At 43.7% G+C, this 19,759-nt stretch overlaps 2 protein-coding genes across 3 annotated transcripts in view; one reads left to right on the plus strand and one right to left on the minus strand.

The window, feature by feature from the left end:
- gask1a (golgi associated kinase 1A) overlaps positions 1 to 12,431 on the minus strand; it is a 63,405-nt gene extending 50,974 nt beyond the window's left edge. The window contains exon 1 of one of the 2 annotated variants that reach the window (XR_013576347.1): positions 12,370 to 12,431. The gene's annotated coding sequence lies outside the window, so the exon portion shown is untranslated. The remainder of the gene's footprint in view (positions 1 to 12,369) is intronic. The other variant, XM_078539853.1, reaches the window with a different exon arrangement.
- Positions 12,432 to 12,588: 157 nt separating this feature from the next.
- rpl14 (ribosomal protein L14) lies at positions 12,589 to 19,475 on the plus strand. Its single transcript, XM_078539854.1, has 6 exons — positions 12,589 to 12,673; positions 13,009 to 13,110; positions 15,958 to 16,052; positions 17,486 to 17,585; positions 17,801 to 17,854; positions 19,364 to 19,475. The coding sequence occupies exons 1-6, from the start codon at positions 12,671 to 12,673 to the stop codon at positions 19,424 to 19,426; spliced, it is 417 nt and encodes a 138-aa protein (XP_078395980.1). The 5' UTR covers positions 12,589 to 12,670; the 3' UTR covers positions 19,427 to 19,475.
- The last annotated feature ends 284 nt before the right edge of the window (positions 19,476 to 19,759 follow it).

Genomic DNA, 19,759 nt, shown 5'->3' on the forward strand with positions numbered 1-19,759 from the left:
TGGAGGCTGTAGTTCAGCCACACTGCCTGCACCTGAACCATGAGGTTTGAAACTCTCCAGATATTGAGCCATGGTCCTTGTTTTAATGTTCTCAGAAAAGCTTCAAGAGCCTGTCAATGAAGAGGACTCCAAGGCTGGGTCATTGCTAATGTTGCAGCAGCCCTTGGGTAAGTCTGGTAGGGGTTGGGGCCTGGTTTGGGGATCAAGGTTAGGTTCAGGTTGGGGGCATGGGTAAGGGATCCAGGGGTTCAGTGTCGCGAATGGATCGGGAGCAGAAAGGAGGCTGGGATATGGTGGGTGAGGTTGGGAGTGGCAATTGTATCCTTTAATGCGGTCCTTTAAGACCAAATGCAATGGGCCTAATGCATGTGATGCCCCATGTGACGGATGACGCATTTCCGACCAGAAGTGTGCAGCTGCTTCTTGCCGCGATACCGGGGACTTAGTAGACAGGACAGTGCCTAAGAAATAGGTGAGCACTGGACCAACTTCTAGGCTATCTTCTCAACTGCCTATACATATCACAATTTAAAATTACAAACAATTCAAAACAATGATGGGTTAACGATTTTACTAAATCCATCACGTAGCCCCAAACAGCTCTCAAATAAATGTGCTGAGCAGCTGCCCTGTACCCAGCTGTTTGCTCTCTGTAACTTTATGATCACTGAATTTCTAAACTTGTAAACAGTGGGTTCTGTGACAGCTGAAAACAAACCTGAGATCAGGGGTGTTTGCAAACTTTTTGAAGCATTATCATTGGGACACAGGACTTGGGGTACTCTAAGGCATTGTTCTAATCATTTCTTGCACCACTTAAAGAAATCAGACGAAAGCTGGGTATTTTTGTTAAGAGTTTTATAGTTAGCCAAGCCTAAGGGATAAAGTCCTTACTCATAATTACAACAGGAAATTGGTTGAGCTGCTGTATGAAATTCTGAAGCAAATGGCTTATGATGAAGCAGTTTCTGATTTCACTGTAAATCATTATTTACTTATATCAATGTTAGTTGGCCTAGTCTGGCTCTGTGGTCTCCTCTTTCTTAGCAAAATCCTTTGCCTTTCAGTGCAACAGATTGAGCTGTGAAAGATGTTTCTAAAAATACTGAGTTACAGCCATTATTGTTGGAATAAAATACTTGAGAGAGGTTCAGTGTCTTCATTCGAAAAACACTCAACACACCTTTGCTCATTAGTTTGATCAAATGTAACCCAGCCCTGGAAATCATGAAAGAACACATCAATGCCTCCTGAAAGTATCACGGTGCTATTTGCCTTCAGTGTTACTGTCACAGAAATAACATACTGAGTAGCAACATAACACAATAACATATGTATTTTCTGGCATATTGCCTTCTTTGGAAAAGTTTGTGCAGTTAGAATCTGTTTGTAATATTAGAAGCCGTGGATTACCTCTTCTTTAAAGGAACTTTAAAGGAAGAATGCAAAGATGCAAAAGCAACAACAACTTATAATAACAATTTATTAGTGGGGCAGATTTTCCTCATTGCACTTGCATATAAAGGATTGCCCCAGGCTTAGGAAATCAAATGGAAGAGTGTTGTGCACAATATGGTGCGTGGGAAGGTGTTAGATTAAAAGAAAGCTTTAAAGATCTTGTTAAGAATTAAAGGGAAATGACCCTAGCCGATAGTTCTCTTGTGTGCAGCATGCAAGTAATTCTTTACACCAGTTTTGTCCATTTCACCAGCCACTAGTCACATGTGGTTAACTGGGAATCCAGATGTAGCTAATTGCATTTCTGATGAAAATGACACACCACCATCGGGCCTGTGATTCCAATACTCACTTTTGCACAGCGTATGACTGTGAATTTACAGGTTGCAAAATTTGATTCCACGGCGTCCATTGTTTTGGTACCATGGGTTTTGGTTTCGAAAGGCATCTGCACTGCTCACACTTATTTCCATGGTGTCCTGACTGAGCGCCATCTTGGTGAGGACATTAGCATGGGCATTAAGAGTGTGCATGGGAAATATGCAGAGTAGGCAGATTGTGACATCAGTAAATGTGTAACGCTGATTTGATGCTGGTGCTGTCATTCTGGACCTCGCTGCTGTAGTTAATGCCCTCTCTCAAACACACCAAGCTGAACATGTGTTCAGCATCAGGAAAGTCCCTCCCCAACCCACCCACCCCACCTCCAATACCAAGGGATAAAGGGATTACCGTCAACTTGCATGTTTGTTTCTGATTACTTTCTATTGGTACTGTTTGAGTTTGTGGAAGGGCTAGTATTTTGAGGAGTTGCTTACAGTTGGTGAAGTTTTCAGGGGGTGGTATTGCATTTGGGGAAGGCGTTGGTTGTGACTGCAAAGGTTCTGGGCACACCACTTGCTCCCAGTCATGGGAGCTATAGTTAAGAATCCCCCTTGGGCTGCAGCATGAGAGAGATGGTGTAGATACAGCAAATAAGAAAACAAGGTGCTTGTAAAGGGAGGAGCAGGAGAAGGGCTCTCAGCAGAAGGCCTTACCCACCTAGAGTCTTCCGGGAGCTCTTTTCTTACCTTCACCTAAGCCAGGATCAGTGTGTACATGTCATCTGTATCTCACAAAGGAGGTGCTCACAGAACTCAGGGTCTCGAAAGGTGAAGGCACAGTTGCTAATCTTGGAGGATTGTTAGGCTGGGACAGAGATAGGAAGAATTTGAAAACAAGGATGAGAATTTTAAAATCGACATTGCTGGTCCAGGAGCCAATGTTTGTCAACAAGCACAGGGGTCTTGGATGAACAAGACCTTGTGTGAGTTAGGATGCGGGCAGCAGGGTTTTGGGTGAGCTCAGATTTATGGAGGCTGACCTGGAGAGCGCTGGGGTAGTTAAGTCTAGAGGTAAACACGGGTGAGGATTTCAGCAGCAGGTGATCTGAGATAGGGGCAGAGTTGGGCGATGTTACAGAGGTGAAAGTATGAGATGTTGGTGAAATCATTAGAAACCAGTACAAAAATCACCTTTGGACTTTTTAAAAATTCATTCACAGGATGTGGGCTTCACTGGCTGGGCCAGCATTTATTTGCCTACAAGAAGGTTAAGGGTGCACCCTACTGAATAGTAATTTCTGAACCACCTAGTTTTAGGACTGCTCCCACATCCCTTTAGATCTTTGCGGTTGCAGATTCATGTCACTTCCCCCACCACTTTATCCTTCAGTGATCTCCTGTCAGAAGTTACAGACTAGACTGGGAGTTCATATACATTGTTTAATTACATAGAATTTATAGTATAGAAGCAGGCCATTTGGCCCAACTGGTCCATGCTGGTGCTTATGCTCCACATAAGCCTTCTTCTAACCTAGATCATCTCACCCTATCAATATATTCCTTTTCTCATTCAAGTATTTATCTAGTTTCCTCTTAAATGCAGCATGATGCAAAGGTTTGACCTGCTCATACCATCAAAGTAGAACAACAAAAGCCTCGGGAGAAAGCATGATATCCGACTTTACTCCAGATCAGCTGGAGATCTTTCCCAGTCTCATGTTGATCACATGACCAGATACTAAAGTGCTGCTGCATTGCTAGTATAAAACTTAGACACCTGAGGACATGCAGGAAAAATACAGGAAATAATGTCAAACCATTACACTAGTCTCAGAAGCTGTTTGTTTTTACTACTTATAACTCCTAGCACATTGAATCTGCACAAAGTACCTCAGAATAAAGTATCATATTTGCTGTCATCAATAAGAAAATACATCATTAGATGACACAAAAACAGTGAACATGCTGCAAGGAACATGTGATATATCATGGCATATTATAACTGACCTAACAACTTCACTTAGTAGCCAGTACTCTCACTTCTGAGTCAGAAGTGGATTCAAGCCATTTTTAGGCACATAATCTAGGCTGACACTCCATTACAGTACTGAGGAAGTGCTGCATTGTCAGAAGTCCTGTCATTTGGGTAAAACATTAAACCAAGACCCAGCTAATTTGTGCACAACAATGTCCCACAAACTAGTGGTGAGATAATAGCATTAATAGGGTGGAGAAATGGTAGTTGGAGTTTAATCCGGACAAATGCGAGGTAATGCATTTTGGAAGGTCTAATACAGGCAGGAATTATACAGTAAATGGGTGTACAGGTCCACAGGTCACTGAAAGTGGCAACGCAGGTGGATAAGGTAGTCAGGAAGGCATATGGAATGCTTGCCTTCATTGGCAGGGGTAATGAGTATAAAAGCTGGGAAGTCATGCTGCAGCTGTATAGTACCTTGGTTAGGCCACACTTGGAATATTGCGTGCAATTCTGGTCGCCACATTACCAGAAGGATATGGAGGCATTGGAGAAGGTGCAGAGGAGGTTTACCAGGATGCTGCCTGGTCTGGAGGTTATTAGCTATGAGGAGAGGTTGGAGAAACTCGGATTGTTCTCACTAGAGCGACGGAGATTGAGGGCCGACTTGATAGAAGTTTACAAAATTATGAGTGGCATGGACAGAGTAGATAGTCAGAAGCTTTTTCCCAGGGTGGAAGAGTCAATTACTAGGGGACATAGATTTAAGGTGAGATGAGAAAACTATAGAGGAGATGTGCGGGGCAAGTTTTTTACGCAGAGGTAGTGAGTGTCTGTCTGGAATTCGCTGCCAGAGGAGGTGGTGGAAGCAGGTACGATAGTGGTGTTTAAGAGGCAGCTTGACAAATACATGAATAGGATGGGAATAGAGGGATAAGGACCTGGAAGTGGAAAATGTTTTAGTTGATGGGCAATATGATCGGCGTAGGCTTGGAGGGCCGAAGGGCCTGTTCCTGTGCTGTATTTTTCTTTGTTCTTTGTTAATCTGTTTTGATAGTGCCGGTTAATGGATAAATGCTGCCTAGGACACAGGAAGAACTCTGTTGTTCTCCTTCAGATAGTACAACCTCTGGTCCTGTCTCCTCCTTAGGCCACTTTCAACAACAACTTGCATTTATATAGCGATTTACATAGTAAAATGTCTCAAGGCACTTCACAGAAACGTTATCAAATAAAATTTGACACTTGAGTCATATAAGGAGATATTAAGCCAGATGACCAAAAGCTTGGTCAAAGAGGTAAGTTTTAAGGAGCGTCTTAAAGGATGAGAGGTGTCAGAATTTGAGAAGTGCAGATCTCTTGAAGAACAATTGGAGATTATAGAGTTAGAGACGGCTGAGGTCATGGAGGAATTTGAAAACAAGGGTAAGAATTTTAAAATTAAAGTGTTGATGGACTGGGAGCTAATGTGGCTCAGCAAGCACAAGAGTAATGGGTAAATAGGACTTGTTTTGAGTTAAGGCATGAACAGTAAGTTTTTAGATGATCTCAAGTAGACAGAGGAAAGTGAGAGGCCAGCCAGGAGTGTTTTAAATTGTTAAAGCTAGAGGTAACAAAGGCAAGGAGGAGGGTTTTAGCGGTAGGCAAGCTGAGACAGAATGGAGTTGAGTGATGTTACAGAGATAGGCAGCCCCGTTGATAGCACAGATATGGGATCAAATATGACACCAAGTTTGCAATGCGTTTGGTTCAGTCTCAGACAGTTGCCAGGGAGAGCGATGGAATTGGTGGCCAAGAAATGGGGTTTGTGGTAGGGTCTGATGACAAAGGCTTTGGTCTTCCCAATGTTTATTTGGAAGAAATGTCTGCTCAGCTAGTACTGGATGTTGCAGTGCAGGGATAAAAATCAGTGGCGTTGAAGTACAGCTGGATGTTGTCAGCGTACATATGGAAACTGACCCTGTGTTTTTGGATGATATAATTGCGGGACAGCATGTGGATGAGAAATAAAAGGGGGTTAAGGATAGATCTTTGGAGGACACCAGAGGTAATGATGAGGGAGCAGGAAGAATAGCTATTAAAGGTGATTCCCTGTCTACAACAGGATACATAAGAGTGGAACCAAGCAAGTGCAGTCCCACCCAGCTGGATGATGGTAGAGAGGCATTGGAGAAAGATGGGGTAGTCAACCATGTAAAAGGCTACGAAGAACTTGAGGAGGATGAGAAAGGATAGCCACTCTCTGTTACACTCACAGGGGATGTCATTTGTGACTTTCAGTTCTAACCATGTGCCATGTTCCTTCACTGTCCAATGTTTGTGGGTTGAGTACCATCTTCCTGTGTGCCTTGAGTTTTCTGTAAAAGGCAATAAGTTGCAAATTCTGTAAGTTAGTAAAGGAACTTATGTAAGAGGCATAAACCAAAAGAGAGACAAAGAGAAGAGAGCTGAGATACTTAGAGGGAGAGATAGAGAGAGAAAATGTAAGCACAAGAGTAGACAAATAGAGAGATATAGAGATTATGGACTGGATTTTCATCACAGAGGTTGGTAGCAAGATGTGCAAAAAAAGCATTAAAAAAGATTAAGTTGTTTCAAGGGCTTTGTTGTTTCTGTTATTGATACTTTAAAGGATTTGGATGATTGTCACTTCTATTGCCCTGTAGTGAAATTAATTTTTTTTTTAAAAGTGGAAAGTAATGAATGAATTACTTTTTTAAAAGCTTTTTCTCACAACCGATGATCACTATAGGGTTCATTGGTTCTGTACAGTTTATAGTGGGTCAATGGGCATGGAAGAGCCATAGCTTGGCATTGGAGACATAAGGGACCATGGGAGGGTGGGTGGAGGGGTATAGCTTGTCATTTGGGGCATGAGGAGCCATGGGGGTGGATGGAGGGGCATACCTTGGCATAGGGGATACGAGGGGCCATGGGCACGGGTGGAGGGCCATAGCTTGGCATGGGGGCATGAGGGGTGGGTAGAGAGGCATAGCTTGGCATAAGGGGCCATGGGGGGTCGTTGGGGGGCATACCTTAAAATGCGGAGCATGAATGAGGACTCTTTGAACTGATTTTTTAAAAGGCACCCTCAAGCAGACTATGGTTCACGATTCCTGAGGGCCATGAACCACAGCTCTTTATAAACCTGGCCTGACTCCATGAAAATTGTGAAGGAGTAGGTCTTGCCTATCTCTGCAATAAAGCTGGCCAGGTTAGGATTGCCAGGTGTGGGCTTTTGAGTGGAACCAGCCCAGACCCTTTAAAGGTACTCTCGAAAATCAGACAGCCTGAGAATGGTTCCGGAAACCTGGAATTAAATCCAACTCTATAAGAGAGTGTGTGAGAACCGTGCAAAGACAAAGAAGCAGACAATGGGGGATAGACATTTTTCAATGTGGGATGCAAAGCATCAGACTGAAACACAAGCACTCCAAACAGTTGTCAGTGTGGACTGGCCAAGCTGAGCCACTGGATCAGACTGGATTAAAAACACATCTGGTAAAGGTTCATTTTGGAATTCATTGCCTGAGGGTTCATGCATGCACACCGAGAACAGCTGTGAATAAAGGATGCACAGCAAGAGCCCAGCTGGGCATCAATGCCTGTAGAGATGCAGGGTAGCTCTGGACTGACTTAAATAGAGAGCTATTCTGGGTACATTTTCCTTTGCTGTTTTCACAGTTTGGCAGCTGAAAGAATGTCAAATGAAAAGCTTCCCCTGGAGTTTGGGTAGAAACCTGATTATTAACCTTTACTTCTATACAACAGCTGTCAGTCTGTCATAAACCAGTCTCAGGCCAACTGCTCCTGTTACCTGATAAGACTGGCACGGTTTCATTCTTTCAGGCTTCACTGTAGATACGAGTAAATGATATGCTAAAAAGTTCTATTTGGTAATAAGTTTATTTCCTGCACAAATAATGAAAACTTATAATTAAAACACAGCAACCTGGGATAAACGATTCACAGACAGGGTCTAGGATATTTAAATATTCAGGAAAGATAGGGAAGGCAAAAAAGGAGCCTTCAAAGGGGAATTAGATAAATATCTGAAGGAGAAAAGATTGCAGAGATATGGGGAAAGAGCAGGTGAGTGGGACGAATTGGATTACTCTTTGAAAGAGCTAGCATAAACACAAAGGGCTGAATGGCCTCTCTTACTGTATTATTCCAAGGTTTACATTCCCTTCTCCAACTCCCTCTAGTTAGACAGTGAAATGGATATTTTTTGGTATCACGATGAAATGTTCTTCAATTGAGCACACCGTGCATCCATATATTGCACCATCCTCCAATGTCTTTGCAACAGAACTGCCTGCTGACTCAACCAAAACGCAGTGGCTGCAAATGGTGACACCACTATTCCAGGCCAGAATGGAGATGATTGGGGAATTCCTCTGTCAATCGTTGCTGCAAATGAATGGGATTGATTTTATGCACATAATTTGCATGTAACTATCCTCCACTCACTGCTTTTTGCTGGACAAATAACTAATTTGAATCACTTAACTATCCTTCACTCTGCATTTTACTGGAAAAATCACCCTGACAATTGCAGCATAGTTGATGTCATATATTTGGATTTTCAAAAGGCCTTTGATAAGGTACCACCTAGTAGACTCGAGACTAAGGCCAGAACATGTGGTGTCAAAGGATAACTAGCAGAATGGATAGCTAGCTGGCTACAAAACAGAAAACAGAAATTAGGCATTAAGGGCGCACAGTAGGAAGTGACATTCCACAAGGATCGGTACTGGGGCCACTATTATTCACCATTTACATAAAACAATTTGGACTCAGGAATTGGAAGAACAATTTCAAAATTTGCAGACTATACCAAATTGAGGGATGTAGTTAATTCTGAGCAGGATCCAAGAAGACCTTAATAAATTGGCAGAACGGGTGTGTAATTGGCAAATGAATTTAAATATATCCAGTGTATTTTGGTTGGAAAAATAAGGTGACCACATACTCCTTGGGAAATAACAGCCTATATGGAATAGAGAAGCAAAGTGATCTGGGGATACAGAAACACAAATCACTAAAAGTAGCAATGCAGATTAATAAGGTAATTAATAAAGCAAACCAGCACTGGGGTTCATTTTTAGAGGGATAGAATTGAAAAACAGAGAAGTTATGTTAAACATGGTGTATTACCATGGTTAAACAGCACTGTACTGATAAGAGTACTATAATAAAAACAGAAAGCATTGGAAATATTCAGCACCTGTGCAGGCAGAAGCAAAGTTAACTCTTCAGTTTGATGACCTCTCATCAGAACTGGAAAACATTAGCGAGGTAACAGGTTCTAAGGAAGTACAGGTGAAGGGAAAGAGGGGAGGAAAGAAAAAAATGGTGTTCTCTGTTACACCTCTAATTTTCAGGAAAGACTAAACAGGCTGGGGCTCTTTTCTCCAGAGATGGTTGAGGGATGACCTCCAAGAGGTTTTTAAGATCATGGAAGGGTTTGATAGGATAGACACAGAGAAAATGTTTACATTTGTGGAGGATACCAGAACTAGGGGCCGTAAATATGATAGTCACTAATAAATCCAACAGATCAGAGGTTCTCAACCCTGAGTCTGCTGGAAAGTTTCAAGGAGTCTGTCAAAAAAGGCTTAGGCCAGCTAAAATCGGTGTTTAAAAATAAAATGAAAGTTGCCTTGGTTCCAGAGGACCATAGGCTGCTCTCTCTCATCAAAGAGACTACTGTGATTAATATGTGATCGGACCCAGAATGATGCTGTCACCCAGTGGCTCCCCTAGGAACTGCAGCTATAAAGATCTCACATTGAACATAGTTTCAGTCTCTGGTTTATTCACTTTAAGAGTCCCTGAGTGTTTCGCAGCCTGAACTATACAGGGATGGAGACAATCCGTGGACTATTCCCCTTCAGGTGGTGACCTATATAAAATTGGGTCTAGTGAACAAGGAGAAGCAAATTAAACTGTTGTTCAGGTTCATCCTTTTATATTGTGTTTCTCAAAGTTACACCTGATACTTTTTGCCTGTACTGCAAAATCTCTCCACAACAAAACATCAGAATTTACAGGCACAGGCTGATGAAAATCTCTTTCACACAACTGTTGAATCTTCCGAGTATAAAGAAAAACGGAAAAATGCCTCCAACCCCTATGGGCCCTTAGAATCAATATTAAATATGACGTGCTATAGATGTTCAGGGAGAATATTGGGCATTTCCTGTCAGGACAGAGTGCCGAATGTGAAAGTACACCAGTATGCAGGGATCCCCAACATGTTTAACCTCTTGAGTCAGCAGTGACTCCGTTGGCTGGGTCATCTGAGCCAAATGGATGACGGCTGCATTTCCAGAGACATGCTCTACGGTGAGCTTGCTATCAGCATGAGACCAACAGGTCGCTCACATGTGCGATACAAGGATGCCTGCAAGCTGGACTTCAAATTGTCCGGGATTGGAGTCGATAAATGGGAAGTCCTCGGGGAGTGCCTGAAGCCATGCAGTCAGGAAGGATGTGGAAAAAGGAGAGGACAAAATAAATGACCAGATGGCGGAAAAGAGAGCCCGCTAGAATAAACAAAAATCATTAGTTGACCTCGAGACAACGCTATTCATTAATACCAGCTGTGGAAGGGACAGCCACAACAGATGGTGTTCAATCCAGAAGTGACAGACACCCCGGGCACAGTCCACCGTTTCCCGACACAGAAGGATCCTATCAACATAATATGATACTGAGGACAGTTCCATACAAATAAAGGGAGGATGCTAAGAGAGAGTAAAGCAAAAAATCAAACTCCTCAGTTCCTTCTAGAAACAGTGACAATTAAAGATACTAACAGACTGTTTTAACGCCATGCATTCCAATGGAGGAACGGCAATTGAGAGATCAAATGGTTCCAGAAAATCAGTGTAAAGAAACAAATACAAGGTCCAGATTTGGATGCCAAACTCTAGCCCTGACAGACAGGCTTGCTTAACCTAACCACAGACAGTTTAGGCGCATGTTGAGAAGATCAAGGATTGCATACCCCCAAATGTCTCTCCCTCTGTACCTAGCATACACGGGCCACTTCCCAGTACACAGAACTGGGATGGTTCTCACTGGTTCAGCTGCCAGGTAATGGCTCCAGTGGTTGTCCTCCCAAGTCTCTGAGTTTCCCCCTTCATCATAAGATGGGGAAACTGCCTTCAGTACACATGATGGGGGTTACACATGGTAGCGTGTTAGCCACCTTGATGTTCTTGACATTTAAATCCATTTTCCAGGCTCACTCACCACCAACTACTCCATGGATGCCAGGTCAGGGGGTTCAGCAGAGGCATGCTCACCTTGGGATTAATTCTCCCTCCTGGTTACTTGATCACAGTTAGATTTTACCCAGAGCCTTCCCTCTGTGAAACAAGTTCCCTTTCTTGTGTGAAATCTACCTCATAATTTGGGTTGTGAACCTGGTAAATGGGGCTAAGGGAGTCCTTTAACTGCATAGCTCAGAGTATCTCAACATCCTGACTGAATTGCTGCCCAACAGCAGCAACAAATTTCACATTAAATAATCAAAACAAAAATAATAATGAATATATATGTTTAATTGTATAGCTTAATTTTTATACAGAAAAAATACTTGTCTTGTGTTATTGGAGGTCCATGACATTCTTATGACAAGGGGTGGAAGGGGTTCAAAAGCAAAAAAGTTAAGAACCCCAGCAATAAGAAATTCAGGAGAAACTTTGTAGAGTGATGTGAATGTGCAACTCGCTACTGCAGGGAATGGTTGAGAAATAGCGTAGATGCATTGACGGAAAAAAAAGACTTACATTTATATGGTGCCTTTCACGGCCATAGGATGTCCCAAAGCACTTCACAGCAAAAGAAGTACTTTTTGAAGTAATTACTGTTGTGATGTGGAAAGCTGGATGAGGGAGAAAGGAACCAAAAGATGACGTTGATGGGGTGAGATGAAGAGGGGTGGGAGGAGACTTGTGTGGAGTATAAACACTGGCAGGAAACAAATGGGCTAAAAGGGCTGTAAATAGGCAGATTTTTGATCTCTGAGGGAATGAAGGGTTTGGGGGACATGAAGGGTTTGGGGGCCACGAAGGGTTTTGGGGGACATGAAGGGTTTTGGGGGCATGAAGGGTTTTGGGGGCATGAAGGGTTTGGGAGACATGAAGGGTTTGGGAGACATGAAGGGTTTGGGGGCCACGAAGGGTTTTGGGGGACACGAAGGGTTTTGGGGGACACGAAGGGTTTTGGGGGACACGAAGGGTTTTGGGGGACACGAAGGGTTTTGGGGGACACGAAAGGTTTTGGGGGACACGAAGGGTTTTGGGGGACACGAAGGGTTTTGGGGGCATGAAGGGTTTTGTGGGGCATGAAGGGTTTGGGGGAGTGGGTGGGAAAGTGGGGTTGAAACGGAAGCTCTGGTTTGGTTTGGTTTGGTTTGGCTGTGTCAGCATCACAGACTAACATCTGTGTTCTGCCAACACTTATCAATGTAGTTAGCACTTGCTCAGCCAGCCATGATCTTACTGAATAGCTTAAAGGGGCCATAGGCTCTACTCCTCCTGCTCCGATTTCTTATGTTATTAAAAGTATTTCTGTGTAAAGTCCGGCCGGGTGTACCTTGTGCCCATCTGCAAAGTTTCAGGAATCTCTGCCCTCTCCTGACGACGACGACAACAACAGGCGCCATCACACCCGCAAAGCATGGGCGCTCCGGACGGCGGGCATGCGCAGTGAGGGTACAGAGCGGAGGCGGCGGGAAACGGATACGCATGCGCACACCGGCCACACCCGCCCCACTCCGCTCCCCCCCTTGCGCGAACGGCGCATGCGCCCACCGCGTGTGTAAGACCGGAACCGGAAACAACCCCCTCCCCCTCTCTCTCTCTCTCTCTCTCTCTCTCCCTCGCTGCCGGCCGCCATGGTGAGTGTGGACAGGAGCCGCTGCTTAAAACCTGACCGTCCCGGGGTGCCGGGGAGTCAGGCCTCGGGCCCCGGGCATTTGATTAGCGGCAGAATAGCATTCGTAGGCCGCCCGGCTTCTGAGCCGGGCCTCATGAGGGAGAGCAGCCCCGCGGACCGCGTGCCCCTGGGGCCGGCTCCTAGGCCCCGGGCGGGCCGGTGTCTGGCGGGGCCGCTGGGCCGGTGTCTGGCGGGGCCGGCGGCTCTGCTCCAGGCCCTGGGCGCGCTCCTGAGTTCCCCGGGCCCTCTCTCTCTCTCGGGCCGGCTCCTGCTGATTCTCCTTTCCTCTGTTCCCAGGTCTACAAGCGATACGTGGAGATCGGCCGCGTGGCCTACATCGCCTTCGGCCCTCATGCTGGCAAACTGGTGGCGATTGTGGATGTTATTGACCAGAACAGGGTAGGTGCTCTCCTACTGGTCCCGTATTGCATATTAAACCCTTTAAACTCGCTCTGGGTGAGCAGTTTGAAGTATCTCAGCAGTAACCTTAAATTGGGCAGCCGGTCAATAGTTTGACGTGGTTGATCCACTTGTGGCAGGGTTATATTTTGTCTGCGTTAAACCCTTCTCTCACCCCTGGCACAATTGGCAGCGCACCCTCCTTTCTCGTTCAGCAATTCTCAGTTTTCTTTGAAATGGGATTAATAATCACTGAGATAAAAAACAAAAAACTACTGCGGATGCTGGAAATCCAAAACAAAAACAGAATTACCTGGAAAAGCTCAGCAGGTCTGGCAGCATCGGTGGAGACCAATGGTGCCAGACCTGCTGAGTTTTTCCAGGTAATTCTGTTTTTGTTTTTAATAATCACTGTCCCATCAACCCCCCCACATCTAAATTGTAATGTTGTACAGCACTCATAACATGAAAGTGCTGGATGTAAACTCTTTTAAAATGGCACTTAAGAAAACAAATGTTAATTGAGTGAGGTGAGTGTGCCTCCTTCCCGTGACAGTGTCTTGTCTATATTTGGTAGGAGCCCACGGAGGGCAGAGGAGGGGGAGAGCAGGAGCATTGGGGAACCACATTGCAGTGAGAGCAGGAGCATGGGGGCAGCAAAGCACCCCTCTGACTGCTGCTCACTAACCTGCTCATGCCTATCATGCTCTAGGTTGTCAGCCATCCTTGGGCCTGCCCTGCATCATGGACCCCAGTTTGAGGAACAGTGCTCCAGAACCAGAGGTTGTGGATTCAAGCCCACCCCAGAGATCTGAGCGCTAAAATCACACCTGACATTTCAGTGCTGCAAGCAGAGGCTATTGTTATCCCCATGGGAACTGTAAACCAAATTTACCAAATGACCCCCAAAGAAGAAATTATTGACACGATTCCTTTTTTACTTTAAAATGAATCAGAACCAACACAAATTACATGAATTAACAGGAAAATTATACTTCAAATAAAAAGGTGGCTTTTACATAGTTGACACAGCAAAGATACTTAAGCAACCACAAGCATTTGCATCACTCCCTGCACATTACATGGTTACACAGTTCCATAATATGCTGTTCTTTATACATGCAGGGTAGGTCAGGAGTCCTATCTGATAACAGCTTTCACCTTTGAGTTTGCGAATCCGTTTTTTACGAATCCTCTCCTTCAGATCACGTCAATCCTAATGGTGTGTCTTTCCAGAGCTTCTTTTCAACCAGCTAACCAATAACACCCCGGTTCACAGTTTGGACACTTCTGGCAAAACATCCAGCTCTTTAGCGCCTTAGCTATTCACACAGCTTTCCAGGTTTCAGAGTTTTTTAGCCAGCTCGCACAGTACCTCCAAGAGCTCCAGTCTCTTTTTCTGCCATCAGAAAATGGACCTCTTTCTGAGAGTGATTTGCTGCTTCTCTCAAGAATTCTGTGTTCTTACTGTTTCTGTCTGCTTTCTCTTTGTGTCTGCATTTGTGCCTTTCAACTCGAGCTCCTCTGCTTGCAGCTCTCTTGAATCTGAAAGCTAACATGGAGGTGCAGCAGGCAATTAGGAAGGCTAATGGAATGTTAGCCTTTATCACAAGAGGATTTGAGCACAGGAGTTGGTGAAGTTTTGCATCAATTGTATAGAGAAGCTTGATTAGACTGCATCTGGAGTACTGTGTGCAGTTTTGGTCCCCTTACCTCAGAAAGTATATTATTGCCATAGAAGGAGTGCAATGAAGGCTCACCCAGACTTGTCCCAGTGACGGCGGGACTGTCTTATGAAGAGAGATTGAGGCTGTATTCTCTAGAGTTTCGAAGAATAAGAGATGATCTTATTAAAACCTAAAAAATACTTAAAGGAATAGACAGAGTAGATGTAGGTAAGATGTTTCCCCTGGTTGGAGAGTCTAGAACCAGGGGACACAATTTCAAAATAAGGGGGAAGCCACTTAGGACCGAGATGAGGAAAAATTCCTTTACTCAGAGGGTTGTGAATCTTTGGAAATCTCTACCCCAGAGAGCCGTGGAAGCTCAGTCACTTAGCCCTTGGAGGGGACACTCCCTGGTAATGTACAGCTTTGTGTCTTTCCACAAGTGCATAAGGGGTTTGTACTGACGCCTCAGCGGCGGAGGTTGGTTGGACAGGGGCCTTGGCCTTTCCTGAGCCTGTTCAGCAAGGACCACTCTCGCCGTGGTAGTTGAGATGGGTTTGTCACAAGGAACCTGTTAGTGACTTTCTGTGTATCCCATTCCTTGATCCAAAGTTGGTAGATCTTGCTCAGGAAGGTGCTCATTTTGGGGCGCAGAGATGGAAGGCGGGCAGTAGGTGTGTTAATCAGGTCATCTTGGAGTGGTAAGTGAGGTGCAGCATGGATAGCTTCAACCAGCTTGTGGGTTTTGTCCTAGTGAAATGACTTATGTTCTGCTTTTAAATCCTCCCATTGCCTCTTGACCTTGCAGCTACCCTCTTCCTACCAGATGCCACTGCCTGCTCTACATCAGTACATGTTCTTCAGTTATTGCTCTTTCTCCTTTAGAGCCCTTCCCTAAACCCACTACTGTCCACTGGTTCTCCACACTGGCTATTAACTGCAGCTGTTTTCTCTCTGGCTCATTGTCACTCCTGTGAAATACTTTGAAATGGCTTTCTGTCCATGAGGATCAGTAGAAATAATTGCTGAAACTTAACACACGCACAATTTTGGTGGGAGGGGGGGTGGGGTGGATTCAACCTTTACCTGTGTCGACTTTCATACTTTGTAAGATCGTTCTTTGCAAACATCAACCATGAACTGCGTTAAGTCAGGCCACTTCTTTGAATCTCTCCCCTAGGCATTGGTGGATGGCCCTTGCAGTGGAGTGCGGAGACAAGCAATGCCATTTAAGTGCATGCAGCTCACTGATTTCAAGATTCAAATACCCCACAGGTGAGATCTAGATTTCTTCAGTGAAAATTAAATATCCTTTTTATACAAATGTATATAGTTTACCAAGAAGCTGAACTCAATATGGTGCATTTTTTTCAGTCTTAGAATCTCAAGTCTCGGCTCAGAAGCTTGGACTAGATTCAAACCCGGTCTCTTGGTGATAGGCCAATTCATCATTTTTAAAATTGATTTTGAAGGCTAAGTTAGATTTCAAGTGGGCTGAAACAATTCAGTTGAAGTCGGCCCAGTAACTTGCACTGCAATGTGGCAGAATATGGGTTTGAATGTGTGGTTTCCTTGCTTCGGGGGGCAAATTGCACAGTTGCTAGCTGTTTATTTATCGCACAGCTTTGCTGAGTGGGCTCTCACTGCGAAGATGTAACCTCCTGACTAGTGTTAGCCGTGTTACCTGGATATATTGGCTGATCTCAATGTCAAGCCTTTGTGTTCATGCATGCATTCCAACTACTCCTTCAGGTCATCTTGAAAAAGAAGGTAAATCTCAGAGGGAATTAAGGAGGAATGAACTTTTTGCATTGTTTTGGTACTGGATTACCCAAAGAGTGGTTAGAATATGAAACTTATTACCACAGGAAGTAGTTAAGGCAACTAGTATCGACGCATTTAACGGGAGTCCAGGTCAGCACATGATGGCGAGAGAAATCAAAGATTTTGCTAATAAGGTTTAGATGAAGAGAGTTGGAAAGAGGTTCATGTGGAGCATAAACATCAACGTGGTCTTTTTGTGCTGTGTATTCTAGGTAATAATTCGTTTCCCTGGCCTGTATGTTGTATACTTGTGTTAATATCTTTTGTATAATGGAATTCCAAAACTGCACGTCATTAATTATGATCTAGTTATTCTCACTATATGCTCTATCTGTTTATAAACTAACAAATGCTTTTGACCTAGATATATGGCTTTGTCTACCTGGACTTGTACTTTCAGGAAAATTGTGCATATGAATCCCTAGGTTTCTCTGTCCATCCACGGCCAACAATGCTTTTCCATTGAATGTGCTTTAATTCAATGTCTGCCCTCCTACAATGTCTGACCATGTGGCTGCACTTGTTAACTTTCACCTGGCCACCTCCTGTCTCTTATCTTCAGCTTTGGTTGGACAACCCATCCAACAAAGGAGCTTTAATTTGAAAATGGGCAGAACTTGGGTCATTTTTCCCAGCTAAGGAATGTCTGTGTTTCGTTTACTTTGAATTCTTACTATTTCAAACCATTTCTAGTGATCACCTTGTATTGCCAAACCAAAATTCCTCCTGAGCTTGTGTTTGGGGGAGGGGAAAGATTTAATTTAAAAATGCATCATATCAAAAAAAAGGCTCTTGGAAGTAGGAATCAGCAACCAATCACAAAACGCGCACCTTGTGTAACTGGATGACTTAACAAGCAAGTACATTGTATAATTTTCTCTTAGTGTCCGCCACAAGTCTGTGAAAGCGGCGTGGGAAAAGGAGAAAATCACCGAGAAATGGCAAGCCACCCACTGGGCAAAGAAAATTGAAGCCCGTGCAAAGGTTGGTACTTTATCAACACCTTTTATCCATGGGGAAAATGCCAAGTTAAAGTGTTTGTGTTGAGCAGTTAGTGCCCAAACCTGTTGTTTAACTAAAAGCTGTAAATTTACATCCTCCATATAGGTGTATCAATGCTTTGTCTAATTAAAATGACTTTGCAAAAAGAGTGCTGAATAAAATCTACCTATCTGTCTCTCTCTCTCACCCACCCACAGAGAGCTAAAATGACAGACTTTGACCGCTACAAGGTCATGAAGGCCAAGAAAATGGTGAGTTTGCTTTCACAAGACTAACTCTTTACGTTGTTGTCTGATATTTTACTAAGTGTGTGCATTTCAGCTTTTAAATCTGTTATATTCATTTAGCTTATTTTACAGTATGTACGGTGCTGACTTTGGCTGGCTGGGTAACTGGGGTGGGTATGTGATAGGAAGGTCTTTCATAACTGCTTTATTTAAATTGTTTAGCACAAGGAACATAAAAACTAGGAGCAGGAGTAGACCGTAGCTCCGTCATTCAGTCTGATCATGGCTGATCTTAGTTTTCAGCTCCACCTTCCTGTCCGATCCCCATATCCCTTTATTCCCTGAGGGATCCAAAAACTGTCTATCCCAGCCTTAAATGTATTCAACAGTGAAGCATCCACCACACTCTGTGGTAGAGTTCCAAAGATTCACAACCCCTTTGGGGGAAGTAATTTTTCTTCATTTCAGTCCTAAATGACTGGCCCTTTATCCTGAGACTGTGGCCCCTCATGTTTTAGGTTCCCTGACCAGCGGAAACAATCTCTCAGCATCTACCCTATCAGGCCCTTTCAGAATCTTGAATGTTTCAATGAGATCGCCTCTCATTCTACTAAACTCGTGCTAACAGCCATTCAATTTATTGGTCAAAAACATTTGAAAATAGTGAAAATTGAGGCATGTTATTAACTACAGCTGAAGATATTTGCTTTACCCAGGCAAATTATTAGGTTTTATTGAACTAATGTCTGGTAAATAAGGTCATTGTATTTAACATTACTTCACGAGAGGTAATGGCCTAGATTCCAAGGGTTAAATTGCGAGGTGAGATTCCAGACACCAAAGTGTATTCCCTCGAATTTAGGTGGTTACAGGGTGACTTGATCAAAGTTTTTGGGCAGATATAGAAACTATATCTCTTGGTTGGGGAGCCTGGGACTAGGGGACTCAGTCTAAATATTAGAGCCAGACCTTTCAGGGGTGAAATTAGAAAAAGCTTAAATGCGCAAAAGGCGGGTACATTTGGATATGTTTTCTGCAAGCAAAAATTAATGGAGGGTTAATTGTTGACTTTAAACCCAAGATTGGTATAGACATTTGTTAGTAAGGAGTATGAGGCAAAGGCAGGTACATGGAGTTAGGTCATAGGGCAGCCATGATCTCATTGAATGGCAGAACAGGCTCGAGGGGCTGAATGGCCTCCTGTTCCAATCGATCTTTCTGCATAATTGCCACACTCAGGGAATCCAGTGCTTGCTCAGAAATGCACTTGTTGGCTTGTGGTAGGTAAAATGTGAATTGAATTCATATAAATGTTTAATGCTATGCATACTTAGTAGACCCTTTCTGATTTTGCACCATATTCAAAAAGGGGGGATATGTATGCCAAAGGAATTAGGGTCCATACCAGATGCTGTCAGACAGCTCCCATCTGGCTGAACAGCAACATGTGGCCCTGACAAACTGTGTGTGGCATGGTTAATGAATCAGTGTGGAGTAACTTCATTTCTTTTCTCCCTCTCCTCCCGCCCTCAGAGAAACAAAATCATCAAGCACGAGTTGTCAAAGCTGAAGAAGGAAGCCGGCAAGAAAGCATAAATGTTCATCGTTTAAACAAAAAGAATAAACTTGATACCAACATTTTAAACTGATCTTTGTGACTTCATTGCCTGTTATTGAGTGGATTAACAAAGTAAAGTAGCATGCCAGGTTGGAAATGTTTGCCTTTCATTTAGTCTGCAAAACCTAGCTTTTACTACTCAGCAATTTCCAGGTTTCTCAGTTGTTTAAAGCAAAGATATGGAATTTTATTTTAACACTGATGTATTGATGTATAAATTTAGGACAGACCCTTTTTGCAGGATAAATTGTCCTCTGTGTGCTGTTAATGTACAATTAGCCCAGGAAGTTGAGGGGATTGAGGTGAAAATC

The sequence above is a fragment of the Cetorhinus maximus genome, chromosome 4, assembly GCF_964194155.1.
Source record: "Cetorhinus maximus chromosome 4, sCetMax3.hap1.1, whole genome shotgun sequence".
Lineage (NCBI taxonomy): Eukaryota > Metazoa > Chordata > Chondrichthyes > Lamniformes > Cetorhinidae > Cetorhinus > Cetorhinus maximus.